Below are 15,118 nucleotides of genomic sequence, written 5' to 3'. Positions count from 1 at the left end.
GTCCCAGCTACTTTAGAGGCTGCAGTGGGCGAATTGATTTAGCCAGGGAGGTCGAGGCTGCAGTGAGCTGAGATTGTGCCACTGCACTCCATCCAGCCTGGGTGACAAAGTGAGACCCTGTCTCAAAAAAGAAAAGAAAAGAATTGTTGATATGACTCAAGGAAAGGTCATCAAAAAGGAAAAAATAGTTGTTCAAAGTTTTAAAATATATACATTGAGGCCGGGCATGGTGGTTCACACCTGTAATCCTAGCACTTTGGGAGACCAAGGCAGGCAGATAACCTGAGGTGAGGAGTTCAAGACCAGCCTGGCCAACATGGTGAAACCCTGTCACTACTAAAAATACAAAATAGCCAGGCATGGTGGTATGCATCTGTAGTCACAGCTACTCGGGAGGCTGAGGCAGGACAATTGCTTGAACCCAGGAGGTGGAGTTTGCAGTGAGCCAATATTGTGCCACTGCACTCCAGCCTGGGCAACAGAGCCAGACTCTGTCTAAAATAAATAAATACACACACACACACACACACACACACACACACACACACACACACATTCATTAAATAAATAATCAATAGATTGTACTCTAGAATTACCTGAACCTGTCATGTAAGACTCAATTTTGGATTGGCAAAACTTTAGATACTCGAATGAATACCTCTTCAACTTTTATATCAATGTCTTTAACTTTTGTGTGAATCTCAGATATGAAGATGCTCATTGGTAGTAACTGTATTTCCCAGGTTAGGAAGCAGAGGTCTTGAAGGGTTTTCTTTGTGCAGGGTTTAGGGTTTCTGGAACAGAAAGGAATAGAAAGAACTAGAGTTGCCAAGCCTTTGCAGCTCAAAGTAGAACCTCTACCTGGAATGGGCGATTGAGGGTTGTGAAGCCTGCGTTTCCCAGGCCCCTCCGCTTGCAGTGAGGACCACCTGGTCGCTGATGTAGTCTCCAGCCAGCCCACTACCCAGGTGAGCCAGATGTTTCAGAGGCTTCTTTCAGGAGTCTTCCCTGCTCACCCTTCAGGGAAAGCAACAACTGTACCTAAGTCAGACTTTAAAAGGCATCCACCATGCAGTAGCCACACAGAAGTGATGCAGAGCTCCACAAAAGAGTCTGCTGTTAGCAGTACAGAGGAGAGGCAGTCACAGAGCACAGAAGTGTGCAGAATACCCCTGATATCACATAGTTAAGGACAGTCCCTTTCTGTTTAATGGACTTAGCTATGAAGTTCTGGTTATTAACAGAAGTTAGTGCTTGGTAAACATTTCAGATGCTTTATGGAAAATACAAATCACTAAATGCCAAAGTGGCTAGATAAGGTCTTACTTCCCTTCATGGGGACAACTTACTTGGGAGACAAGATGCCTTCTACCATTGTGTGGGTTGCTTGGAACAACTTGGCCATCTGACCTCAGGCTCACTCCTCTTGAAAAGTCAAGCAGTTTCCTGGCCCTGCTAGCCCTAAAGGGACAGGTTCTGCAGAGGGATGTTCAGCACCCTCATGTCTGGCTACATAGGAACCAAATGTCTTATGTGGTAAATGTGCTGATAGGTCAACCCCTCCCTGAAAGGAGGGCCTTGGTTCCAAACCTCACAAACCTGTCAGCTCTGACAGGAGACTTCCACAGAAAGGAAATTTGGCTTTGCAGAATTCTATGAGAGGAGTATGGATTTTCAACATTCCTTTCTTTCAGAGAAGTCACCTCAGGGCTCTTTCTCTGCATGATGGGAAGGCGAGGAGAACTAGGTTTGTCAAATGACCATCCAGAGGCTCAGTGACTTCACCTAGGGCCCCTGTCCCCCAGCTGTACTGCTCTTCACTGGGCCCTATGCCTGTCAGTGGAGCAAAGCCAAAGACACTCTCCAACCTTACCCTAGAAATCTATAAAAACCCCTTTGCAGCTTTTCCCCAGAGGTGCTAATACACAGCTACACAAGAAACTAGATCTTCAGAGCAGTGTGGACTGCTATGGAAGAAGATACATCAGGCAGATGGCACTCTGGCTGACTGTGTGCATAGGAGGTTTCTTGCTGGATTCACCAGTCTGGTTCTCATTCTCCTTTATCTTCTTGTGCTAGGCTTCTGCTGCTTTTCAGAGGGCCTTGGCTTTGATACCAACCCTCTCCCTATCTATCTTGGAAAGGATACATTCTCAGTGTTCCTATTGTCCTGCCTCTCACAGGTCATCCCTGATCCCTCCTACACCCAGAGTCTGCTAGGTACGAATGCAGCTCAGTCCTGGCTGATACTTTAGGCACCAGACCTGCTGCTTCTGGTGAGAGATGGTTCCAAAGACTAGCACACAGGAAGGAAACTGTAGGGAGAAATGTCAACTAGGTGGTGAACATGTACAGAGCCCTGAAGCTAGGGCCCCAAAGTGGAGGGTCTTGGCTTCTATTTAGCACTCCTACAAAATGAAACCTACCCTTTAAGGAGAATTCTGTTCCTCCCTTTATGGGAAATTGAGGATTTGTGCCAAAGACATTGGTAGGTGCCACTTAATGCCCTGATACAGCTCTGGGCTCTCTCTGTACTCTGCCACCAGAATAAGAGGTTCAGTTGAACAGAGATCTTTGAGCCCTGAGAGTGGGTCCAAAGCTGAAGGAGCTCACAGTAGAGTCCTCATCTATGGAAGCAGTTCCTGTTGGAGGATATCTCAGTGTGGGATTTGGTCATCCTAATTCCCCAGTGATACTACAGTTCTGTGTGTTGTCTCAAGGCCACCACTTAATATCTGGTGCTCATCTGTTCTCTTTCTTCCAGGGACTGCATGAAAGGAGAGGAAACAGAGAATAAGAAGATCGGCTGCACTGTTAACTTGATGGTGAGAGGACATGGGCCCTGCCTTCTCTCTGCCTACTGAAATGGTTTCTGTCCTGCACTGTGATTGGCTTGGCCCTGCACCTCCCCAAACACATTCCTACTTGGGGAAGGAATGAAATGAGCTTCTCTTTGGACAGAACTCTAGCCTGACCTCTTGGCAAGGATCCACCAACCCTGACATACCCCAATTCGCAGTCAGCCCTGACTCCTGATCTGCCCTGATGCTTTTCCTTTTTCACACTACCCAGGGCTCCCATAGACCTACCAGTGGTGCCACCCACAGCAGGTATTCCTTCTGGCTGGTGCTTTCTCTTTTTGGTGCTATCTGCCTCCAGAGCCTGCCATCCCCCTCCTGCCCAGCACACCCATGGCTTTCGCCAGCTGCCCAGAGCTTGGCTATGGCTTCCACAGGTAGTTGACTCTCTCATCTTCATGTGTGTTTCCTTCTCTTTATTATAGAATTTTTACAAATCTGAGATTAACAAGGAAGAAATGTATATCCGCTACATCCATAAGCTTTGTGACATGCATTTGCAGGCCGAAAACTACACAGGTAAGTGGGAAGAGGAGAGAGCCATGCCTGACCATGAGGACAAACTGAAGGGATTTGTACAACTGGCAAAGAAAGGCTTCAGGCTGGTGCCTGCCAGATCTCAGCAGAATGTTGGGGTTTGTGCTATCCCCTCACCTCATTCCTTTGCCTCAACTCCTTTGTGGCACATGGTGCATAGAAAGCAGGCAGAACTTCCATTTGTGTGTTTGTGCCATGTCCTCCACTACTTGAAGCTGTTTTACTCTCCTTTCCTACTGTCCACTCCTCTGTAGTCTCTAGGGTGACCTCCAAATTCTGGTGCACCAGGTTCATAGCATCCTGAGCTGTCATTCCTTATGAACAGAGAGGCTTTTTTAGGACTTTCAAAGCTGGAGCTAAGGCTACAACAAAGGAATATCTACCTAACTCTGGAACTTCCAGAACTCACTAGCAACCTTCTTTGCAGTCTAGGCTGTTCAAACCCTTCTACTGCATAGCAGCCTCACCTTGAGCTCTCAATGTAGAGTATGAAGAGTGTTCATCTGACTTGACAGGCCAGACAGGGCTCCTTTCATTGTATCTATAATTTAATATGACATGAAGGCATTTTCTAACTAGAACAAATTTAAAGCATTTCAAAGTGGCTGTCACAACCCTCTTTACTGAGAACCGTGCTGAATCAGAAGGTTGTATGCATGCACATGTGTACTGTCTGATTGCCTTATGCCAGCGTTCCTCGAAAAGAGCCATTTTTTCCACTGTGGTGACCAGCCATTATATCTTAGCTCTTAGGCTATAGGACTTGAATTTGTGTGATAGACCAGGAAATTTAAGCTATTCTTGTCCACAAACACTATTGCAATTAGATGGATTTGTAGAAACAGAGAATCCTCCTTCTTTATCTCTAGCTATTACAGAGTGATTGGCATAGATGCTGTCTTACCTGATAGCACAGCTTGGCAAGAATTAAATCTAAAATGACTGGGTTTTGAATCTTAAATTCAACTGACTAATAAAATAAAATAAAATGACTGGGCTGAATCTGCCATTCTCTGCATCCACTTGCACCCATGATCCCAGCAACCCTCTGAGAAGGCAGTGAAAAAGACTTTGATAAATGTTATGTGTCAGTAGAATCATTTGCTGAATGATTTGCCATGATTGAGAGGCTTGGTCAGGGATTTGAACAGAGAAAGAGTGCTAAGCCTTGTCTCTGACGGCTCAGGAATGACATCCAAAAAGAATATAGGCAAGAAAGAAAGATTTTCCATGGTTTTCTAAGCTCCAGAGGGAGGCCCTGAGTTCCACAGGGCTTGTCCCTAGAGAGAAAAGGCTTCCTAATCCCATGAGGAGGTGTGTACATCAGTTCCAGTGGCAAGGGCACAGGAAAAGAGGCAAAGATGAAGAGGAACCTAAAGAGTGGACATAGGCAAGTGGGCCTAGCTAAAACTGGAAGTAGGTCAACAAATGGTTAGAAATGAGATTCTTCATAGTCATAGGGAGTAAATTTGAGTGGGGGCTTGAAAGCCAGGCAGAAGCACAGAAGCTAGAACTAACTAACTTGCCAGTAGGAGATGCCCACTAAAAATGAACAAATAGGAGAGAAAACTGTGTAATGAGGCCCCTGAGCAGCGGCTGTCATTCCGTGTGACTCATCTCTTGGAATGTCAGGAGCCATCACTGCTGTTGTTTTACATAACCCTCTCTCATTGTTCCATACATAGAGTAAGATGTTGCCAGGCCTTCACTCTGAGTCCAGCATCAATTTGGGTTCCTCTGGTAATGGAGCCCTAAGAGCCAGCTCTGAGAAGGTTGGAAAGGAAGCTGTAGTCAGTTGAGCAAAAAGGATCCCAAAAGCTCTCTCTGATGTGTCAACATCTCCCAAAGCAAGGCAACCTGTGCACAGACTTTCCGGTAACTGAGCCATTTTTTATTATTTATCTGGAGCCCAGAACAGGTGACCAGGCCATGGAAGGAAGGTGTCTACCAGGATATTTGACTCTTTCATGCTATGGACAAGGGTTATTGGCTTGCTAAGCAGCCCCACTGTGTCGTCCTTGGTATCCAGTGTCCCTGACCTGGGCTGCACATGACTTGTGCTGGCATTCTGCCCAGCATAGTCCTCTGACACCAGGTTCCTCCTGGGCCCCTGAGCAAGGGAAGCCCCTGGACTTCCGTGCTGCCTGTCTCCACAGAGGCTGCATTTACCCTGCTCCTTTACTGTGAGCTGCTGCAGTGGGAGGACCGGCCACTGCGGGAATTCCTCCACTACCCATCGCAGACAGAGTGGCAGCGGAAGGAGGGACTGTGCCGTAAGATCATTCACTACTTCAACAAAGGCAAGGTATGTGTCATTGGGCAAGCCTTTTAGCCTCTTAGCTTCTGCTGTGATGCATGGCATCTTGACACCATAGGGTTAACAGCAACTGCAGGGTGTGGTATGTGGTGAGTGGGTATGGTGAGTGCCTATCTATGTGGTGGTGGTGGTGTGTGGCGAGTGCCTATCTATGTACCTGAGATTTGGTGGCAGCATGATTTTCTCTAAAGGAGAAAAAGACAACAGCTTAATTCTGTGGCTTGAAAGCCATATCCAGATTGTAGATGTTAGAGACCACCCCACATTCCAGCTTTGCATATCTATAAATACAAATGCTTCTGGCTGGGCACGGTGGCTCAAGCCTGTAATCCCAGCACTTTGGGAGGCCGAGGCGGGTGGATCACGAGGTCAAGAGATCGAGACCATCCTGGTCAACATGGTGAAACCCTGTCTCCACTAAAAATACAAAAAAATTAGCTGGGCATGGTGGCATGTGCCTGTAATCCCAGCTACTCAGGAGGCTGAGGCAGGAGAATTGCCTGAACCCAGGAGGCGGAGGTTGCGGTGAGCTGAGATCGCGCCATTGCACTCCAGCCTGGGTAACAAGAGCGAAACTCCGTCTCAAAAAATAAATAAATAAATAAAGTAAAATAAATACAAATGGTTCTGATGGATACAGCTTTCTAATCTCCTCATTTCTTTTCCATGGGCACAGAGTACAGAGTGGAGAGTTATCCTCTTCTGACTGAGTTTACCAGTGTGAGGCATGAGCATCCCGTCTTCATCCCACATTACAGCAGTCCATAGAAAAGCAGGATTAAACTTTAACATGGACTAGGGAGTAAAATACAAAGCGTACCTAAGTACTATAGATGAAAAAGAAGGACTAGGAGGCTCCATAGGCCACCTTCTTAGGAATCTCCTCACTTCTCCTGCAATCCTGCCTTCACTATGAATTGCTAGAGGAGCAGAGTCTATGCTGAATAGAGACCACTCAGTGAGCCTTCTCATGAACTCATCCTCAAAGGGGCAGACATCAGACCCACTCTCTTGAGGCTCACACAGAAGGCCTAACTTATCTGTTCCTGTGCCTCAGCTCCTGATAAAACCATTATTTGATATTAACCAGTTCTTCTTGAAAATATTCAGGGTTTTCAAGAAGAAAACCATGGCTCTAGAAAAGCAAAACCCAGATGCTGTGGGGGAAAAAATGCTCCTTTAGGGCAGGTATGCTTGGCACCAAGAGACAAGCCATCTTGGCAACAAGAGAAGGGCGAAGAAAGGAAGAGCAGGTGGTGAGCTTCTAGCCCTCAACACTGCCAGCACACCTGCCTCACAAGGCAAGCCCCTCCTGACTTTTCTTCCACACACTACTCCAAGAGATGCCCGATGGGGACTGCTCATTTAGGTGATGACGGCCCTATGTAGGGCTATAAACTCCCTGCCTGCTGACAATAGCTTCCAGTGAAACAGATGTCCTCCACTGGGATCAAGCCTCATCTGTCTTCCTGGCATCTCTGCCCTAGTTTGTAACCCTGCTGCTCCAAGGCACTCTCTCCAAGGCCTCTACTTCAATTATCTTTAGAATGAACGAGGACAAAGAGTAATAGAAGAGAAGTGATTGTATTTCAGAGACTGGTAAGGCATTTTAAAGTAGCTTTACCTTCTGCCTGAAGGAGGGAAACCAAGGGAAAAAATGTAGATGGTGATGCATTGCACCTGTAGTATATTCATTGCCTCTGTGCAAAGGCAACTCTCAAAGCCCCTAGACCCACCATTGTTCCAGTACAACCCTCAAAGCTGGCACATGCTCCCTGGTGTCTGCCTTAGACAATACAGTCTCCCTTGGTCCCAGTTTATTTCCTGGGTACCCAAGAGGATTAGCCATGACTGATCACATGGCTATACCCTACCCTGGGCCATTCTCTCCAATAGTGAAGTGGTTGACCTACAAACCTGCTGTAAGTTGGACTGGGCTCTGGGCCACAGAGAGTCAGCTCTCCCAGGCCAGACAAGGAGAGAGAAAAACTCCAAAGAGACAGGATGTGGCAGGGTGAGAGTTGAGAGAAGGAACGGGTGGTGTGAACATCAGAGCTGGTCCTTCATCTCTAGGTGGAGGGAGCAGACAGGAGGGGAAGCTGGACAGAGGCTAACAGATCGTCAGGGCTAGACCAGCCTTCTTTGTGTGAGTGGGCTTGGGCTGTCCTGCTTGAGGGTTTACCATAGTCCACTCTCATTTTAAAGGAATGACTGTTACTTTTCATATGTAATGTGTAAACAGAGGTACAAAGACTACCAGACTGGCAGCCCATGCCTTTCCCTTCCTTTGCCATTTGAGTGAAATGAGCCCTAAGTCAGTATAACTTTTTGTGCTGTTCCTGACAGGGAGCAATAAGGATGCATAAAAGCACGTATCAGTCCAGGCAAGGTGGCTCATGTCTGTAATCCCAACACTTTGGGAGGCCAAGGTGGGAGGATTACTTGAGGTCAGGAGTTCAAGACCAGCCTGGCCAACATGGTGAAATCTTGTCTCTACTAAAAATACAAAAATTAGCCAGGCATGGTGGCACACACCTGTAGTCCCAGCTACTTAGGTGGCTGAGGCACGAGAATCACTTGAACCTGGGAGGCAGAGGTTGCAGTGAGCCAAGATTGCACCACTGCACTCCAGCATGAGTGATAGAGTGAGACTCTGTCTCAAAACAAAACAAACAAAAGCACAAATCTGCAGAAGCTGGTAGAAGTGACTGGATTTCAGACACTGGTAGGGAGTTTTAGAGTTAGCTTTGCCTCCTGCTTGAAGGAGGGAAACCAGGATGAAAGATGTAGATGGGGATGCATTGTACCTGTAGTATATTTACTAACTGCACAGAGGCAGCTCTCAAAGACCCCAGATCCACCAGTGTTCCAGCACACCCCTCAAGGTTTGCAGAGTGTCTTAAAATTCTTGGTCCTGGTTCATTCTAAAGATAAGTGTGGTGGAGAGAGGTGCCTTGGAACATCAGGGTTACAGTCTAGGGCAGAGATGCCAGTAAGAGAGATGAGCATTGATCCCAGTGGATGAGAAGACCTGGGAGCCACTGTTTTTACTGGAAGCTACTGTTAGCAGACAGGGCATCTTTAGCCCCACATACAGCCATTATCACCTAAATGAGCAGTCTCCCATGAAGTGGCTCTTGGCAGGCATGCCAGAAGTCTGCATACAACTCAGCTTCTTAGCTACCCCCCATGAAGCTGCCAGCCAGGTAGACCCTGTTGTGGGTCCATTGCTGAAATCTGCCCAAGCAGCACTTGGAGAGGACTGATATATGCCCCCTTGAAAGCTGTAATACGGGGGTACAAGAGGTTTTCTGGCTCACTGAGGCACAGGCATTGTATTAAAGCAACAAATTATGGTCTATTTAAAATTTTCTTTGGCTGGGTGTGGTGGCTCATGCCTATAGTGTCAGCACTTTGAGAGGCCAAGGTGGGAGGATGGCTTGAGACTAGGAATTTGAGACCAACCAACATAACATAGCAAAACCCCATCTCTATAAAATATTTTTAAAACTAGCCAGGCTTAGTGGCACACACCTAGTCCACCTTTAGTCCTAGCTACTCGGGAGACTGAGGCGGGAGAATCTCTTGAGCCCAAGCGTTCAAGGTTTCAGTGTACTATGATCATGCCAGTGCATTCTAGCCTAGGTGACAGAGCAAGAGCTTGCTTCACAAACAAACAAACAACAACAACAACAAAAACCTCTTTGGTTTGTTTTAATCTTTTTAATTGGTCCTGCAGTTTCAATCTGTATAGCGTTAATTTCTTTGAAGGATAGAAAAATACCCTCTTTTGAGAAACACAATCCCAAATGAAACAGTGTTTTTCTTCTCACTGAGGCGATTTTGAAGAATATTCTTATAAATGCAGTCATTATGTTTAATGATTTATACTGAAATAAGTACTGGTGAAATTATATCTGAGATTTCTTCAAATACTACGGGGAGAAGTAAGTGAATGGAGTATGAATAATACAAGATTGGCTGTGAGTTGGTCATTGTTGAAGCTGGATGATGGATAGGGGTTTGTTCTTCTAGTCTCTCTACTTGTCTATATGCTGAAATTTCCTATAATAAAAAATTGTAATTAGTATCGAGACTTGGGGAGCCTGGGTAAAAAAATCAAGTAAACTAATGATTCTCAGGCTAACCAAAAGAGGTATGTATTTTTTTAAAGGAGGAAATGGATAATATTGCCTCTTAACGAAGGCCACTACAGCCTTCCCTCAGGCTGTTGCATGGGCATGTTGCCATAGCAGGAGCCATACCACAGAAAGTCTGGGATCTAACTAGGCAAGGATCAGCTGAATCCTAATTTAAAGCAGTCTACCCATCTGACAAGGGGCTGATATCCAGAATTTACAAAGAACTAAAGCAGATCTACAAGAAAAAAACAAACAAGCCCATTCAAAAATGGGCGAAGGATATGAACAGATACTTTACAAAAGAAGACATACAGGAGGCCAACAAACATATGAAAAAATGCTCATCATCACTGGTCATCAGAGAAATGCAAATCAGAACCACATTGAGATACCATCTCACACCAGTTAGAATGGCGATCATTAAAAAATCGGGAAACAACAGATGCTGGAGAGGATGTGGAGAAATAGGAACACTTTTACACTGTTGGTGGGAATGTAAATTAATTCAACCATTGTGGAAGACAGTGTGGCGATTCCTCAAGGACCTAAAAATAGAAATCCCATTTGACCCAGCAATCCCATTACTGGGTATATATCCAAAGGATTATAAATCATTCTACTACAAGGACACGTGCACACGAATGTTCATTGCAGCACTGTTTACAATAGCAAAGACCTGGAACCAACCCAAATGCCCAACGATGATAGACTGGATAGGGAAAATGTGGTACATATACACCATGGAATATTATGCAGCCATCAAAAACGATGAGTTCACGTCCTTTATAGGGACATGGATGAACCTGGAAACCATCATTCTCAGCAAACTGACACAAGAGCAGAAAATCAAACACCATATATTCTCGCTCATAGGCGGGTGTTGAACAATGAGAACACATGGACACAGGGAGGGGAGCACTACACACTGGGGTCCGTTGGGGGGAAATAGGGGAGGGGCGGGGGGGTGGGGAGATGGGAAGAGAGAGCATGGGGAGAAATGACAGATACAGGTGAGGGGACGGAAGGCAGCAAAGAACACTGCCAGGTGTGTACCTATGCAACAATCTTGCATGTTCATCACATGTACCCCAAAACCTAAAATGCAATAAAAAAAAAAAAATAAAAAATAAATAAATAAATAAATAAAGTCAAATGGTTCCATAAAGGAAATTGTCACATCTACTGCCAAGTCCTTGAGTAGGCATCTTCTTTTCGGTTTCCATACTTGTTTCTGAGCTTAAATGATCTTAATCTAAAAACCAGTGTTTTATTAACTCATTAAAAATCTGTGTTGAGTACCTGATACATGCCTGGCATTATTCTAGTCTCTGAGAATAAAATAAACAGGGCCCCTTCCCTCATTCTGCTTATCATCCAATTGAGACTAACAGAAGAAAAAAGTAATTTTTTTTTAATTAAGATAACTTCATAGTAACAGAACAGAAATGGACACAGAAGTGCCTATTCTTGCAAAGTAGTCAGGGAAGGTCTCTTGGAGGTGGAGACATTTGAGCTGAGACCTAAAAACTATGCTTGGGCTAGAAAGCCCCACTGCTGTGTCATGCTCCCAAATTGGTTTTGAGGCATAATGTACTTTGTGACACATGAATTGTTGCTGGTGGGAGGCCTTTTGTTGTGTCCTGTGATGTGTTTAATGTGGGCTTAGGCCATTCTGAGGATGAGGTGCTGAAGCCCTGTTTCTGTTTCTAACACAGAGCTGGGAGTTTGGGATCCCACTGTGCAGGGAGCTGGCGTGTCAGTACGAGAGCCTCTATGATTACCAGAGCCTCAGCTGGATTCGGGTGAGCTTTGCCCCTCCCCCTACCCCATCCCTGACTGTCATCAGTTTCTAAATGAGCGTTCTCTATCGGCCCAGCCCTTGGTTAAGTGCTGTGGACAGTACAAGAGAAGCAAAAGCGAAGCCTCCTGCCCTCAGAACACTTGCAGTCTGACTAAGAAACCAAAACACACACCTGACAAATAATTGTATGATCTGGACCACAAGAGCCACTGGTGCTCAGAGAAGGGAGAAGCAGGCATAGGCAGGAGAGGATGGCAGTTTCAAGAAGGAGGTGGCAGGTCAACTTCACAGAGAAGCTTTTCCTGGAATGGTTTTGTTTATGGATGCTTCATCCAAAATCTTTATAAGAGCTTTCCCCACTTTGCTTATGGTCACTTTTAAGCATGTTGTACTTGCTGCCTTCTTTGAAGCACAGTATTCAAAAATTAAGTCAAATGCCAATGGGCTTTGAAGGTCTGCACCAAATTTTTATTGGTTGCTGGTGCTGGGTTTTGAATCATAACGGCTGCTGATTTCATCAACGAAAAAGAAGCTAGAAGTCTCACCTCACCCTTTCTGCATCCTCATCCTTGTGTCTGACTCCCCTGTTCCCTGATCCAGATGGGTGTTTGGGCATGTTCCTCTAGCAGTGTCTTCTTGACTAGTTCTGCCAGGCTGTCTTGATTGAATGCTTTAGAGCTATCTTCCCAATCAGAGTTTCAGTGAGTTTTTTCTGAATGTGAAGCCAGGTCAGCCACAACTGAAAAAGTTATAGACCTTGGTAATGCTAGACATCATGGATATTAGTTATCTTTCCAAATTTAAAATACCCTAACTTGGAATAAGTACCAGTGCTGTTGGCATCTGAGCCTTCCTTACTACAGTTGTTAGCATCTTTAGTCAGATGAGAAATGAACAAGAGTTGGACTGATGCAAAATAGTGGTGAGAATTGCTGGTAGCCAGCTATAAGCAACCTAGTCAGGGGTCAACTGGTGTAGTGAGTATCAGTCAAAACCAGAAATCCCAGGGCAGAAAAAGTCCATTTTAAAAGTGTGCCTCCCAAGTATGAAGCCCAGATCTCTATAGGGCTGAGACTACTCCCTGGGAAGGACATTCAGAGCAGCTACACAGGACTGCAGTGGGCAGGGCTGTCCCCATCCCACCATCAGACAGTGGTGATGGAGGGCTTTCTAGTCCATGATGCAGCTCCCTGGAGAGAGGCTGATCATGGCTAGAGGCTCACTTGCATCTTATCTAGATTGAGTTGCCATGATCCCTTTCCAGAAGACACTGTCCAGTTGGGCTTGGGAGAACTTGCTTTGGATACCAACAGCAGTCAAGCGAACCAGAAAGCCTTTCTCATTCACAGAAAATGGAGGCCAGCTACTATGACAACATTATGGAGCAGCAACGCCTGGAGCCTGAGTTCTTTCGGGTCGGCTTCTATGGAAGGAAGTTTCCTTTCTTTCTTCGGGTGAGTCCATTCGTGTGGTCACAAGAACTTACATATTTTACACATAATTGACTTAAAACCTGTGTTCCTTTCTTCCCCTTTTTGCCTCTTCTACTGAGTACTTCTTTATAGAGGATGGACCAGTTAACAACTGGCATTTGGCTTTATTTGATGGGACTGGCTGCCAACTTCAGACTCTGTTTTAGTCTGCTCTGTTACTCTGTAGCTACCAGGAATGTGTGAGGGAGGCTTTCTGACCAAATTAATGGAGTTTCTTCAGGAAGTGACCAGGGCCTAAGAGTGACCCATAGGTACCTTCCAACTTCTGCTTCCAGTGCCTGGAACCTCCACTGTGACTCTTCTCAGCCTGGGCGCCAGTAAACCCCGACCTTAACAGTAGGCTGCAGCAAGGATGGAGAACTGTTGGTCTGAGAGAACCTGGAGGACCCAGCACTTGGCTTCTGGGATCCTGAGGGAGCTGCCAAGCACTGGGTTTGGCTGTATAAAGCCTCTGCTAGGCAGCCAGTTCTCTGACCCAGGATGACAACAGCCTTTTCTCTCTACTGTTCCCTGAAAGGCTGAGCTGGAATATAAAAAGAGTGGAAAGGATGACTGAGCATAGATCTACTGACACCAGTGGTGATTTTCTTATGTATTCAGCACAATTCAGAGGCTCCAGGAGTAGTCAACATACACTGTAGGCTGAGTCCCATAGAGATGTGTTCTCAGATGATCTAAATGAAGCTGCCCTAATGCATGGGCCCTGGAGCAGTTGAGACGTAATCTCTGATCACCCCCAGTTCCAATATCTTTAACTAAAGTTCACTCTCCACAGCCTCAGCAAGTAGCTGGGAAAATTCCCTTTGCTATGTTTGGGATCTTGTCTTCGTGGAGAAATTGGTTTAGCCAGTTAGCACCAACAAGCTTGTTATCATATCAAGGGTCAACCAAGATTAATAGCTCCCTTTTAAAAAAAAAAAAAAAAAGCTAGTATGCTAGCAGCAGAGTCCAGGCTAACCACATGGCAGAAGTAAGGCAGGTCAATTTGTACTTTTCTTGGGCGGTAATCATTCTAGGCTAGAAGGAAAAATGATCTGTGTGGGCACTGGTAATATGACAGGGACAGCAAGCTCACTCTTTCTAGTTGTGATCCCCAGGAAGGCTCTAACTCTGTTCCACAGGAATGTTTCTAGTAGCAGAATGGAAATGAATAGAGAGGCTTCCTTAAGAGGACTGGCCCTCCTTCATCTCTAGAGATCATCCAGCCCAGGCATTTCAGAAGTGGCATATTTGCTATCCCCATCAGTGTAGATCATATAAGAACAATGGAGATGGGTCCAGGTGCCATGGCTCATGCCTGTAATCCCAGCTCTTTGGGAGGCTAAGCCAGGTGGATTATGGCGTCAGGAATTTGAGACCAGCCTGGCCAACATGATGAAACCCTGTCTCTACTAAAAATACAAAGAATTAGCCAGGCATGGTAGTGTGTGACTGTAATTCCAGCTACGCAGGAGCTGAGGCAGGAGAATCACTTGAACCTAGGAGGTGGAGGTTGCAAAGAACTGAAATCATGCCATTGCACTTCAGTCTTGGTGACAAGGTGAGATTCCACCTCAAAAAAAAGAACAATGGAGGTGGAGGTCAGCAAAAGAAGTTGAAGTTATTGTACAAGAGTTAGAAACCAAAACCATTTCCAGAAAGTCCTTTAACAGGCCGGGCGCGGTGGCTCAAGCCTGTAATCCCAGCACTTTAGGAGGCCGAGGCGGGTGGATCACGAGGTCGAGAGATCGAGACCAACCTGGTCAACATGGTGAAACCCCGTCTCTACTAAAAATAAAAAAAAATTAGCTGGGCATGGTGGTGCGTGCCTATAATCACAGCTACTCAGGAGGCTGAGGCAGGAGAATTGCCTGAACCCAGGAGGCGGAGGTTGCGGTGAGCTGAGATCGCGCCATTGCACTCCAGCCTGGGTAACAAGAGCGAAACTCTGTCTCAAAAAAAAAAAAAAGAAAGAAAAGAAAGTCCTTTAA

The 15,118-nt window shown here is 45.8% G+C and overlaps 1 protein-coding gene across 8 annotated transcripts in view; it reads left to right on the top strand.

Moving 5' to 3' along the window:
- DOCK3 (dedicator of cytokinesis 3) overlaps nt 1-15,118 on the top strand; it is a 656,527-nt gene that overhangs the window by 615,464 nt on the left and 25,945 nt on the right. For all 8 annotated transcript variants that reach the window (XM_074403778.1, XM_074403777.1, XM_074403779.1 and 5 more), the window contains 5 exons: nt 2,765-2,825; nt 3,284-3,377; nt 5,552-5,700; nt 11,570-11,656; nt 13,005-13,109. In XM_074403778.1, the coding sequence (XP_074259879.1) occupies nt 2,765-2,825; nt 3,284-3,377; nt 5,552-5,700; nt 11,570-11,656; nt 13,005-13,109 (496 nt within the window). The remainder of the gene's footprint in view (nt 1-2,764; nt 2,826-3,283; nt 3,378-5,551; nt 5,701-11,569; nt 11,657-13,004; nt 13,110-15,118) is intronic.

The sequence above is a fragment of the Saimiri boliviensis genome, chromosome 8 (assembly GCF_048565385.1).
Source record: "Saimiri boliviensis isolate mSaiBol1 chromosome 8, mSaiBol1.pri, whole genome shotgun sequence".
NCBI lineage: Eukaryota > Metazoa > Chordata > Mammalia > Primates > Cebidae > Saimiri > Saimiri boliviensis.
The sequence above is the reverse complement of the archived record's forward strand: the minus strand, read 5'-3'. Positions and strand labels throughout refer to the sequence as shown.